Raw genomic sequence first — 13,399 nt, 5'->3', positions numbered from 1 at the left:
TAGGGTTTTCTAAGAGCTTTTCAGCAGTCTCCTCTTTGTAAGGTCCAGACGCCTCTCAGAGCACTGTTGGGAGCAGAGAAAGACATCACTGTGTCCTGAAGGAGTATGGCCTTATAAAGGAAAGCAAAACCAACACAAAGCCAAAAACAACATGTGTTTGCCTACTAGCTATGTATCCCTTAAAATCACTGTACATTTAGTGATATACCTCTTACTGGAACAAAGTCGGCCTGTGAACTTTAACAATAGTGCCTTTAGTAAATTATTTTACAACCTAAACTGTTGAGTTTTTGTTAGAACAAGTTAAAAGTGCAGACATCCATGGTAGATCTGTGTTATTTAATAAGAAACTGAAGTTTCTTTACATCATTTGCGTATTTTTTTTAAATGCAATTTTAGATTCACAAAAGAATATAGTGGGAAGTACAACAGGTTGCTGTGTGCTAGTTTCATGTTTTGTTTCTTCCCTTTAAATACCAGTAAAAATAAGGTGCTACAATGTGTTGACTCAAAACACAGTCCTTGAAATTAAAGGCTAGACTCGGTACCTTTATCACAAATCTTTAATGAGGTATATTTAACAGTTGATGCAACAGTTTGCATACGTGTTGGGTAAGTGAGCACTTTCAGACCTAATATACTCCAGCTATATTTTTGGCACAAATGATTCTTCTGTAGGTTGATGGCGTTTTTGTTGGAGTTTGTGATAAGCTGCCTGCTCCAGGTGACACTCCTTTCAGAAGTCTGTGCTAAAGACAACTAACTCTTCCTGGCACAGAAGCTGTAAATAAAGTCACTTTATTTAGCAAGAACGGAAAAAACCCTCTCCCAGTGGCTAACAGGTACCTTGGGATCTGTAGGTTGGTGGAGCCCCCTTTCTGAGCTGGTTGGGTGGCGGTGGCCATGGTGGCAGGCAGCAGAGCTCCGTAAGACCTAGAAAGCTTTCTTTAGAACAAAGCAGAAATCTCTCTTGCTTTCAGTAAATGTAAGTTTAGATCACTTTACTGTTTTTTAAAGAGGGGCCAGGGTCCTAAGAGATTCCCAGTGGTCACTTAATCCTAGCAAGAGTCAGGCTTAGTTTACTTCAAGAAAAATGAGATCTTAGATGTAACACCCCAGGTGCCATGCTTGAACCGCTGTCTTCTCCGCCTTATACATTCTCCCATACATATTCCATGTAACTAACAGAGATCTCAAGTACTTAAGAGATCTAAAATAATTAAACATAAAACTCACTTCTCAAGATAAACTACATTTGTATTATAATCATAATATACTGGTTTGCTAAATTCAAAATTTTGTGACTGCTTTATTAGAACTATTTTTTTTCATTGCCCATAGTTCCAAAGTTCATTATAGTATACCATTTGTAAATCTGCCATTTTCATTTTGAATTTGTGCTCAATAAAGGACAGTTATGGAAGCAATAAATGTTGTAGTGAAAGACCAGTATCTGTATTAAGTCTATTCTGAGCCCTGTAGAAGCATGAAGCCTCAGGAATGACTGGACCTAGGTGATACTTCAGCATTTCACTTCCAATCTAGTTACCTCCGAGGGGGCAGAACTGGAGTCAGTACACCAATGGCTTTCTTTTCTTAGTCAATCTGTGAAGAGCATCTCCTTCCCATGTAGTTAGAATCTGTATAGAAAACAGCTACAAAAGATAAATAAGTGACAATATATAGAAAATGATGCCACCTGAATTTCTTTAGTAGGTTGCACAAATTCATGATTTGAGGCAATTAAGACATCAAAATATAAGAGGTAATAATAGTCTGAGGTAAACACTAAAAGTATAAAACTCAAATATTTGAAAAAAGTTTAGTTGACCTATAGTTGATATACATACATTTATAGTTTTGTCTCTGTAAAAAAAAAAAAAAAAAAAAACCTTTGTAGTTAAATACACAATGTCTAAACACAGCAGGCACTGATCATAATTACAGAATAAAAACAATGAAGCCCAGCATCGTAAGTCAGCCCATTTAAAAAGTATATATACAAATAACGAGAGCCCACTGTCTGGATCAGCTAAGGACTTCATTAGAGGCATCGGTTTCTTCACTGGGGTGTTGTTGGCTATTGGACAGGAGCTCAGGAGGCAAGAGTTTCGAATGTCCGTTCTCAGTAACTCGCTGAGTATAAAATAAGATATAAGCTTGGGCCTTGCGTACTTCTTCCATAGTGCACATGCTTAGCTTGGAGTCGTTGCAGTGTACCCAGAACCCTAGAGTGAAGCAAAGATCAGTAGTTGTAAAAGAATTTCAAAAGTTTCCACTACAAAAGCCTCTTTGACTGAAAAGGGAGAGTTTCCTGCAGGAAAGCAATGGCAGGAAAGCTCATTTTCTTTGCAGTGGGAAAGTGTTACTCTAGAATTCTTTCATACTCCTTTTATGCAACAACCTATCTGTTCTTAGTAGTTACAGAACCTGACACATGTACTTGATACCCTCCATTCCCAGAGGAAATAGTAATTATTGCTTCAGCTACTTACTATAAAGCACAATATAGTCCCTAGTAGTTTTAACAGATTCTGTATGAGAACAGCAAGGCTTTTTGCTGAGGAAAGCAGAAAGGTGGCTGTAGAAGGGATATGGAGGACACAGATGAAGGTGATTCTGTTAAATCTGAACAAGTATCTGCTATCTCCATGGTTAGTGCTGGGCTTGGTGGCACACTTGGGAGGCAGAGGCTGGGGTATCTCTTGAGTTTGAGGCCAGCCTGGTCTATACATTGAGTACCAAGTCAGCTAGGTCTACAGAGAAACTCGGTCTCAAAACCAAAGAAAAGATTACATGTGTATTTTGGCTGGACCTGATGGCACATGTCTTAAATCCCAGCCCTCAGGAGAGGCAGAGGTAGGAACATCTCAGTTCAAGGCCAGCCTGGTATCCACACTGAATTCCAGAATAGCCAGTTACATAAATTGAGATTCTGTCTCAAAAAAGTATCCAAACCTGTGAAATGTTTTCTGTACCTCCCTAACCCACCAAAAATCCAGCAGCACTGACTGCAGAAGGCCTTTGTCTGAAAGAAGGTAGGTGGATGATCGGGTGAGTTAGTGGCCAACTTAGAAATTGCTAAAAACCTAAGCAGAAGCTTACAAGTCTAACCCAAGATAAAATAAAATTGGTTTTCTTGCTCTACCTCCTTCAGAATTGTAGCAGTAGGCAGTGTAGTGTCCTGAGCCAAATCCTTTTCCGTGATGGATTACGACAGCAGATAAATTATAGATAAAGCACTCTGGTCTGAGAGCGTTCAGGGTCTCCCTGCAGCAATAGGGTTCCATGTTTAGGGTTTCCTCAAAGACAACGTGAACGCCAATCTTCTCTCGGTTATTACGTCCTGACCATCTAGGAAGAAAAGCAAGTGACACTTCAGAATCAAGGGAAGAAAGCTTGCCATATATTAGGTCTAGACAGCTTTAGTAGTTGATTCCGCAGAGTGCATAATCTAAAGCAGCATGTGTATATAACGCGTGTTCTCAGTGCTGAGTTAGCTGTGGAGGGATGTGTGTTTTCTTTTGCAACAAGGCCCAATACCGTCTGCTTTATCAGTTTAACAATGCATGCATGTAGTGTTGGGAGGGTTAGACTTGGTAGGCAAGCATTTCGCCACTGTGCTGTATTTGAAGCCCTTCCATCATTTTTGTTGCCACGTGGTTGTCTTTTCAGACAGGGTCCCATGTAGTCAGGTAACCTTGAACTTCTCAATGTCTTGCCTCCACCCCACCCCCACCCCCCCAAGTAGTGTGGTATCACAACCTTGTGCAACTACGCAGGAGGCTTCCATCAGGCTTGAAATAACTGTCTTCTGTAATGCAGAGATAAAACCTAGAGAATGAATGCTAGCCTTGTGAGTTTCACATTCTGCCTTGCTATGGATGGCAGATGATAGCTGGCGGTCGTGCATTTTCTCATACCGTCCTTGGGATCTCGGAAGTGCTGATGAGCCTTTTGTATGCTCTTGAGTAGTCAGAGACTGCTGAGGATGTTCAGATGTTCAGTCCAAGAAAAGGGAGAACCAGAGATACCATAATGTCTATGCATTGAAGCTTCCACACAATTCCCCTAGTATTTAGTAGAACATAGAGGAGTGGCCATGTCAGGGAAAGGTATATGCGATGACTAGTTTATTTCTATTTGATACAAGCTATAGCCACCTGAGGGTAGTGAACCTTACCTGGAAGGCATTTTTTTTTTAATTATTGATTGATGTGGCAGCCTGCTGTGGGTGGTACCACCCTGGATAGGTGGTCCTGGGATCTATAAGAAAGCAGGCTGAGCAAGCTTTGAGGAGCAGGTCAGTAACCAGGACTCCTTGGCCTCTGCATCAGCTCCTGCATCAGTTTCTGCCCTGCTTGAGTTCCGGTCCTGACTTTCTCCAGTGCAAACAGTGATGTGGAAGGGCAAGCCTTCTCCTTCCCAAGTTGCTTTTGGTCCTGGTGTTTCATCACAGCAAAAGTAACCCTAGGATACAGTGGCTGCTGTTGTTGCTGTCGGTTTTGTTTTTGTTTTCTCCTCCCTAGTGCCTTCTCTATCCCTACTGTTCATCAGTATCTTCAGATGCCCTTTGTGGTAATGGATAAATTCAAATGTAAGATCCACCGGCAAGCGCAGGGGACCTAAGGAAAGGGAACCCAGCTGATAACTAAATTCTTTGTACTGGGTACTTTTTTTTTTTTTGGTTTTTTGAGACAGGGTTTCTCTGTGTAGTCCTGGCTGTCCTGGAACTCACTCTGTAGACCAGGCTGGCCTTGAACTCAGAAATCTGCCTGCCTCTGCCTCCCAAGTGCTGGGATTAAAGGCGTGCGCCACCACTGCTCGGCTGGGTACTTTCTTTTTGATGCCTTTTTTCATATGGTTATGATGTTTTTCTCCATAGACATGACTACTGGGTAGTTTATTCCAGTGCGTCCTAAGTCCCTTTCTGTTTGCACTGCCTGTGTAGAAAATGATTTTAAGAGCTGGCAAGATGGCTCGGTATAGGTGGAAGAGCCTACTGCCAAATCTGATGGCTTAAGTTCTGTCCCCACAAAGAACAACCTCTCGCAAATTGTCCTTGGACTTTGAGATGCCCACTGAAGCATATGCTCTCCACCCACCGCCAAAAAAAAAAAAAAAGTTTAAAAAATTAGGACAAAGAATAATTTAAAATTATAAATTGGCTTATTTCATTGCCTTTTTTTAAAAAAGTATGATAACTGGCATTTTTACAGTGTCATTTTATATTTTACAGTGTCCTTTTTAGGACTTTCCCACTGCTTTCTAATACAGAAGGTATAGTGGCACATGCCTTTAATCCCAGAGCTGAGGCAAAGGCAGTGGTAATCTCTTAAGTTTGAGGCTAGCCTGGTCTAGACATGAGACCTTGTCTTAAAAAGAAAAAAAGTGATATACATTCTATTTATTTGTATTCCATGTGCATTAGTGTTTTGCCTGCATGTGGATGTCTGTGTGAGGGTGTTGGATCCCTGGGACTGGAATTAAAGACAGTTGTGAGCTGCTGTGTAGCTGCTGGGAATTGAACCTGCGTCCTCTGGAAGAACAGCCAGTGCTTAACTGCTCTTAACTGCCAAGCCATCTCTCCAGCCCCTGGTATATATAGTCTCAATCTCCACTGTCCTTATACTATTAATTGTTCAGCCCTGTCTTCATTCCTCATTCATTTATTCATTCACTCACTCATTCATTTATTTATTTATAAAAGTCCTGTTCTTCCCTCCATACCTTCGTTCATGTTGCTCTTTGGCTTCAGTGATCCTCCCGAAAGATACTTCCCTTTATTTACCTGACACTTCTGGGCATGCTCTATGAATTGCATTCTAGGCCTTGAGATCAGAGGATTAAAAGGGGGAATTGTATGAAGCACAATACTTGGCCTTGAGGTGTGGCACTTAGAAACGGAAATCAGGAGTGAGCTGCCAAGAGCAGCCAGGGGTGTCTGCTGTTCCAGATCAGTTGTCCCAGAGAAAGCTGAGGCAGCAGCTATTCAAGCACCAGAGGGGTGGGACAGACAACCGAAGCTGCAGATGGAAGGCACCCTGACAGATGAAGGGCTGATGCAAGGACCACCCCAAGAAGTGGGTGTCCAGACACACGTGCATGCTGACATTATTCTGCCTGAGGAGAAGCACAGAAACTGCAGTGGATCTGCCTTGCTCAGAAACAAAGGTCAGCCGTGGAAGGGAAGCCTCTCAGAGCCAGCTAGGACTAGAGAGCTGCAGTCTAAGGATATGGAGGACCTTGAAGATGACAGCTAACGTCTTCCATCCATCTTTACCAGAAGCTTTTCAGCTGTACCAGAATTTGGTGGTGCTTTCCAGGAGCCTTTTCACTGTCCCATTAATGGCCTGCTGACCTCCCCTGAAGGAATGTATTGGAGGGAGGAGAATACGGAGAAGAGTGGAGTAGCCTCTTAGCAGCACACCCTTTGTAAGGAAGAACTTTTCCTTAGGGCACTGGTTATTGCTGAGTTTCTGTTCTGCTTGGTAAGAGAGAGGTAAGCAAATTAAGCTACTTTGTTGCAGACTGGTTTTGCTGTGTGTTGGGTCTTGTGCTATATTGTTAGATCTATGCTTTAGATAGGATTCATAAAGGCATGGCCACGTTATCTAAGACCTGAAAGGCCCAGGACCCCAACTAACCTAAGACAGGCTCTGGGAACGTTAAATATTTTTGTTAACACCCTTCCTCAAATCCGACGGCACTTGCATATAGCTCTTTACCTAATTACTTCTGTGTGTGCATAGCTGTAATCTTGAGGAAAAAACCTAGTATCTCGTACAAAGCATTCATATATCTGCTGACAGCATCTTTAACAGCTACAAGTTTAAGTCAGTCAACGGGGTGGGCCAAGTCTAACAGTGCATATCAGGAAGGGATGTTTTTACTTCTGTAATGCCGTACTTGAACTAAGAAAGTTATTCTTATTGGCACAGTGGTCTGTACCTGTAATCTCAGGTAGAGGCAGGAGGAACTCAGCCTGGTCTACGTGAGAGTTCAGGACAGCCAGAAGTACAGAGACCCTGTTTCAAGAAATAAGTAAGAAAACTGCTTGAGGAATTGGCAAAGCAAGATGGCTTAAGTGGTAAGGGTGGCCTCCACCAATCCTGACAGACAGATGTCAGTCCTCATGACACACATGGCAGAAGGAGAGAACCAACTCTTAAGAAGCTGTCCTCTGACTGCTGTATGTGCTTTGTGGCATTCTTATGTGTGAATACACATGCAGGTATACAAATAGACAATTTTTTTTAAATGCTTCGAACTGAACTCTTAGGATGTTTGTTTGTGAGGCTCGGTCTCTCTGTGTAGCCCTGGTTGTTTTGGAACTCACTGTGTAAAGGAGACACCTGTGTCTGCCTCCTGAGTGCGGGGATTAAAGGTGTGTGCTACAACTGTTGGCTTTCTTATGGTTTTAAGTCACATTTTATTTTGTGTGTCTCATTCTGGGAGATGATCATGCTGCAGTGTCACTGAAGGTCAGAGGACAACTTGTGGGACTTGGTTCTCTAAGCCATGGGCAGAATCCAGTGGATTGAACTTGGTGGCAAGTACTTTAACACTCGCTAGCCCCCAAACTGGTATATCTTTGATCAGTATATTCTAACCACAAAGCAACTGGGTAAAATACACACATTACAAAATTATATCTTTCAAAAAGTACACCTGAATATTAAATGATAAGTATAATTAAAGTCACATGGAGCAGGTCACAGTCATTGCTGGGATATGTGATATGCTGGCACTCAGAAAGGTGAGGCAGGAGGATTCTCAGTTTGATCCCAGGCTGGGGTACCTTACACAGCAAATTCTAGGCTAGCCTGGCCCTGGCTCAGAAAAACAGTTATTTAAACAACTCAGTTTCTGAATATAGATGTCTGCTGTTCAAAGCTAAAGATAATAACTATGCTTTTTAAAAAGAATGTCATCCATTAGCCAAGTAGTCACTGTTCAAATGTAATTAAAGTCCTGAAGCATCGTAAGCAGAAGGAATGACCCAATTATTCCCGTAAGTGGTAGACAACTGGAACTAACACTACTGACCTGAACCGTTTGAGGTGCAGTCTGAGGACCTGAGGTAGGTGGCATATCATAAGCTGTTTCTGGGCTTCTGTGAGTACAACTGGTTTTGACGAAAACTTTCTACGCTTTGCTAAAATACAAGTAAAATAAAAACAGTTTCAAAAATTACAAGGAAAACCATGAGTGAACTCTTTCATGTAACTCGCCCACACTGGCACCAGGCATAGATAGCACCATGCTAGAGGTGATCTCAGGAAATGTTGTGCATTTTACAAAACGAGAAACGGATGCGTAATCAGGGTAGACATGAAAGGAAGTATGGGACTTAATAATAATCCTGCAAGGGGCTGGATCCAGCAGCTAAGAGCAAGTGCTTCCTGGCAGAGAATCCAGATTCAGTTCCTAGGACCCACGTGGACGCTCACAACTGTCTGTGACTACAGGTCCAGGGAGTGCTACACCCTCTTCTGGCCTCTGTAGGCACAACACATGTGGTATGCTTTTATACATACAGGCAAAACACGCAAGAATAAAATAGAACGCCGCTATAGATTTAAAAGTAGATTTGACTAGGCCAACTAGCAGGAGAAAGTGAACATTTCCCTCCATACATTCTTTAATAACACACTTTCTGGACTCTTAAAAACGTATGGTCAATTCATTTAGCCTTCACTAAGCCAGTCCCAGGCACATGGCTGTGTACTGCACATAGCACTCCTGTGTCCTTAGCTTTACTGGTAATGCTTCCCAGGTCTCTCCTCGCCACACCAGGGTCATGCTCTTTTAACAAGGACTCGGGGTTCTCCCCTATGTCCACCTAGGGACTGTGCCCTGGAGTCTCTGCTGGACCATCGACTCCCAGAGCGTGCTGGTTAGCAGCTGCCACTCGTGTCAGCTTGGGGTGGCTTTCACTGGCTACTAGAAGCTATTCCTCCAGGGACCCGGATGCTGCTAAATACCCTGTTCCTGCTTTTGGACTCTGTGTATGGCTACACAGGGTGCCGGCCAGGCCGCCGGATTCTACTTGCAACCTTCACCTTACTGTATTAAAGTGGTTCTTCTAAGCCTGGATCTGTCGGCCTCATTTACATATTCAAGTTACTATAAGACTATATACTACGTGTATAATATTATCTACCCCAAAATTTTGGTGATGAAGCTATTTGGGACATTTTAAATTCATCCTAACAAATCTGACAAAGGCCCATTGCTCTCCCAAGTCCTATAGGTAGATCTTAGGCTATGTCATAACCTAATAATGTGAAATTAAGGCAGCACTCAGAACAAAATGTGACTTTAAGGGGTTCTAGAAAATAATCAATATATCTCTTCAGCTGCCTAGCATGCAGGAAACACGAGGTTTAATGCCATAGCACTGTTTTTCTTTTCTTTTTAAATATCTCAAGTTCTTGTATCATTTTTTTTTTTGAGACATGGACATTTTTTTAAATAAATTATTGTTGAGCCTGGCATCCACCTTTAATCCCAGCACTTGGGAGGCAGAGGCAGGCACATCTCTGAGTTTGAGGCCAGCCTGCTCTACAGAGTGAGTTCCAGGACAGCCAGGGCTACAAAGAGAAACCCTGTCTGGGAAAACCAAAATAAGATAGATAGATAGATAGATAGATAGATAGATAGATAGATAGATAGATAGATATAACTGTTATTTTATTCTATGTGTATGGGTAAATGTTTTGCCTTCCTGTATGTCTGCACACCACATGTGTGCGCCTGAGGTGGCGAGAAGTCATCAGACTCCGTGAGACTACAGTTAAAGACAGATTTGAGCTGCCACATGGGTGCTGGGAATGGAACCCTGGCTCTCTACCAGAACTGCCAGTGCCCTTAACCATTAAGCCACCTCTCTGGCACTACAAGAAGAAACTTATTATCATCAATAATGATCATTATCAAGTAGAAATGTCTGATTTCTTTTGCAGAACTAAAAAAAAAAATCATTTTCATAGCTATGACGGAAGTGCTTTCTTCCAGGGTCCCTGGTCCCCACCTGATATTAACGTTACAAAAGCACAGAGAGACGGGCCATACTCACAGTTACAATGGTCACACACGTAGACTTTCCCTTCTAAAGCTTCTGTTTCTGTAAATTTACCCAACATATCAGTAACCAGACAAGGCTGGGAGGTAACATCTTTTCCACTGCATTGGTATCTCTCTGGAAATTCCAGTGACAAGTCCCAGAATGGTTCTATAGTATTTGATTTGTTCTCACAAGCAAGACATGTAACCTGCAAAGGAAAATGTTACTCCGCTTTACAGTCTTTCTGCCAAAGCACTAACTTTCATTAGAGGTCATTGCCACACAGTGAGCTTCTCTTCTGTGAATGAACCATGAGAAAGCTGACAAGCTGGTGTTACCATCTGCCAGGACAGTCGACTGGAACTTTGTTCTTTAACAAGCTATTAGGTAGGGCTGGTGGGATGACTCAAGGGGAAGGCACTGGCTGCTAAGCCTCATGATGGTCCAACTGAGTTGGATTTTTAGGACCCAAAGAGTAGAGGGAGGGAACACAGTTCTAAGATGTCCTCTGATGTCCAACCACAAAACAAAGGAGTTCTGATAACCAGAGGCAATTTAGTGATTGGGTTATTTAATGCCATCAACTCAGCACATAAACAGTTGAAGATACTATAAGCTGAATCTACAGGCAACATGCAAAACAGGGCTGGAGAGGCGGCCTGGCTGTTGAGTGTCAGCTGCTCTGTTCTCCCAGAGGTCCTGAGTTCAGTCGTCTATAATAGGATCTGATGCTAGAATCTTACTAGAATCTTACGAGAAGTCTAGGAATTCAGCACCAAAGTCAGGTTTTGAGACGTTTCTTGAAGTGCCCTAGAAGTCTTATCACAGGACTTCAAGGAAGAAAGACTTCTGGGGAAGAGAGACGAGTGGCTCAGCAGGATGCAAGGCCCAAAACAGAAGCAAAATGTTTATATAACAAATTATATTCATTTCGGGGCTGGAGAGATGGCTCAGCGGTTAAGAGCACTGACTGCTCTTCTAGAGGTCCTGAGTTCAAATCCCAGCAACCACATGGTGGCTCACAACCATCTGTAATGGGATCTGATGCCCTCTTCTGGTGTGTCTGAAGGCAGCTACAGTATACTTATATACATAAAATAAATAAAATTCTTTAAAAAAATTTTTACTCATTTCAAGATTCACTTATTTATAAAGTAAAACAAAAACAAAAAAACCCAGCCATTCTTACACTATTAGGAATCTAAGATGAGAAAGTACGTTTCTGAAAATTAAATTATAATTACCTACTACCCAAACTACTCCCGTTTTTAAAAAACTTCTGTGTACTTGTGTGTGGGTGTGTGCATGTGTGTGATGGTGCTCTTCAGGGCCAAAGGCACTGGATCCTCCAGGAGCAGGAGGTACAGACATTTCGAGCTGCCGGACATGGTGCTGGGAACTGAACTTGGGTCCTCTGCAGGAACAGTACCTGCTCTAAACCACTGTGCCAATCTGTCCAGCCCCCAAACTACTCCCTTTGGATAAAGTAATTCTAGGACTGTGTCACATGGAAAACAGGAAAAATACTAATTTATCACGACATAACAAAACAGTAGAAATAGTCCCAAATCTACAACAGAGGTATGATTAAATAAATTATGGTAGAAATAAACAGATACAGAAATGTTTTGACAAAAAAAAGATTAAATTTTTTTTTAAGATTTATTTATTTTTGGTTTTTCGAGACAGGGTTTCTCTGTATAGACGGGCTGTCCTGGAACTCACTCTGTAGACCAGGCTGGCCTCGAACTCAGAAATCTGCCTGCCTCTGCCTCCCAAGTGCTGGGATTAAAGGTGTACGCCACCACCACCTAGCAAGATTTGTCTTTTTTAAGTGTGTGCATTTGCGTGGTGGATGGAGTGTGGTATGTGAGTGCAGGTGCCCACAAAGGGCAGAGGTATCAGATGCCCTTGTGGCTTGAGTCAGGGACAGTTGTGAGCCACCAAGTGTGGGTGCTGGGAACCAAACGCCAGTCCTCTGCAAGAGCAGTAACCAATTAACCATCTCACTAGCCCAGTGGTTCTCAACTTTTGGGTAAAGTCCCCTTTAGGGGTCGAACAACTCTTCTTTCACAGGGTCCTCTAAGACCACAGGAAAACACAGAGATTTATACTAAAACACATAACAGTAGCAAAATTATAGGCATAAAGTAGCTCCTCTGCCTCAGCTAAAATACAAAGGAAAGCTGTGTGTTAAGGGAAAACAGGGGCTTTCAACTGGTGACAGTTTACCAAGTTCACTGACTAGAGAACCACTGTGTAGATGGAATCTAGTTTGCAGGCCATCCTTCCACAACAAGAAAAACTTACAGAAGTGACGGATACAAGGGCAAACTATTTAGGATTATTAATCTAAAAAAAAATAGTAATTTCTTTACCTTCAAATTTCCCTACTTGTTCAAAGATTTTGACCCTTATACTTTTAATAAAAGGATGTTGCCTGAAACTGCTCATGTACCATATCCATTCTCTCAGTACAACAACTATGTCCCCCAGGTAACACACACACACACACACACACACACACAGAGCATTTTAAATGAAAGCACATAGTTTTTCTCTTAACCCCACTGTCTCCTAAATAATAATTGAGGCTGGAATATTACATTTATATAACAGCTTATTACTTATTAATATTACATTTATATAAGGGTACAACAATCAAGCAGTATTACTCTGTTTTAATCCTCTAAACGAATCTGGTTACTTCCCAACCAAAGGCTCTCTCTGCTCCAGGGCAAGGTACGTCCTCCCTACAGCAAATGACTCTCCCCAACAGCAAGTCCCTACTTCCTCTCTCTCTACCCTGGCTGGGAGGAAGTCCAGCCCTATTCTCTCCCCTGCTCAGCCAATGGCTGATCAGCTAGCTTTATTGACCAATCAGAGAATAATTGGAGAGCAATGTTTACACAACATTGAGATTCTTAGAATAAGGATTTCAACCAGATATGGGGGCAGAGAAACCAGCATTTGAATAATTCTAGGATAATCTTCAGGCAGGGCACAGTAACATTATGTCTACCCATAACACACACATACAATACACACACACACACACACACACACACACACACACAGACCCTCTCCATAACCACTCGGGGAATGGCTATACTCTAACCTAGAAAACGTAGTTCCTTCATCTCTTCCCTCTGAAAAAGCCTCTGATTCCACGAATACACACAACTATTTCCAGTGATTCACAGAGATCTGTAAGGTTTTTTTGTTTTTTGTTTTTTTTTGGTTTTTTCGAGACAGGGTTTCTCTGTGTAGCCCTGGCTGTCCTGGAACTCACTCTGTAGACCAGGCTAGCCTCGAACTCTCGAACTCACA

At 42.2% G+C, this 13,399-nt stretch overlaps 1 protein-coding gene across 1 annotated transcript in view; it reads right to left on the bottom strand.

Moving 5' to 3' along the window:
* Positions 1-545: 545 nt before the first annotated feature.
* Positions 546-13,399, bottom strand: part of Usp44 (ubiquitin specific peptidase 44) — a 27,460-nt gene continuing 14,606 nt past the window's right edge. The window contains exons 4-7 of the mRNA XM_028783019.1: positions 10,082-10,277; positions 8,050-8,158; positions 3,149-3,354; positions 546-2,228 (exon numbers count right to left, since the gene is read on the bottom strand). Of these exons, the coding sequence (XP_028638852.1) occupies positions 2,029-2,228; positions 3,149-3,354; positions 8,050-8,158; positions 10,082-10,277 (711 nt within the window). The 3' untranslated portion in view covers positions 546-2,028. The remainder of the gene's footprint in view (positions 2,229-3,148; positions 3,355-8,049; positions 8,159-10,081; positions 10,278-13,399) is intronic.

Source organism: Grammomys surdaster, unplaced genomic scaffold (genome assembly GCF_004785775.1).
Source record: "Grammomys surdaster isolate TR1022 unplaced genomic scaffold, NIH_TR_1.0 958, whole genome shotgun sequence".
Taxonomy (NCBI): domain Eukaryota; kingdom Metazoa; phylum Chordata; class Mammalia; order Rodentia; family Muridae; genus Grammomys; species Grammomys surdaster.
The sequence above is the reverse complement of the archived record's forward strand: the minus strand, read 5'-3'. Positions and strand labels throughout refer to the sequence as shown.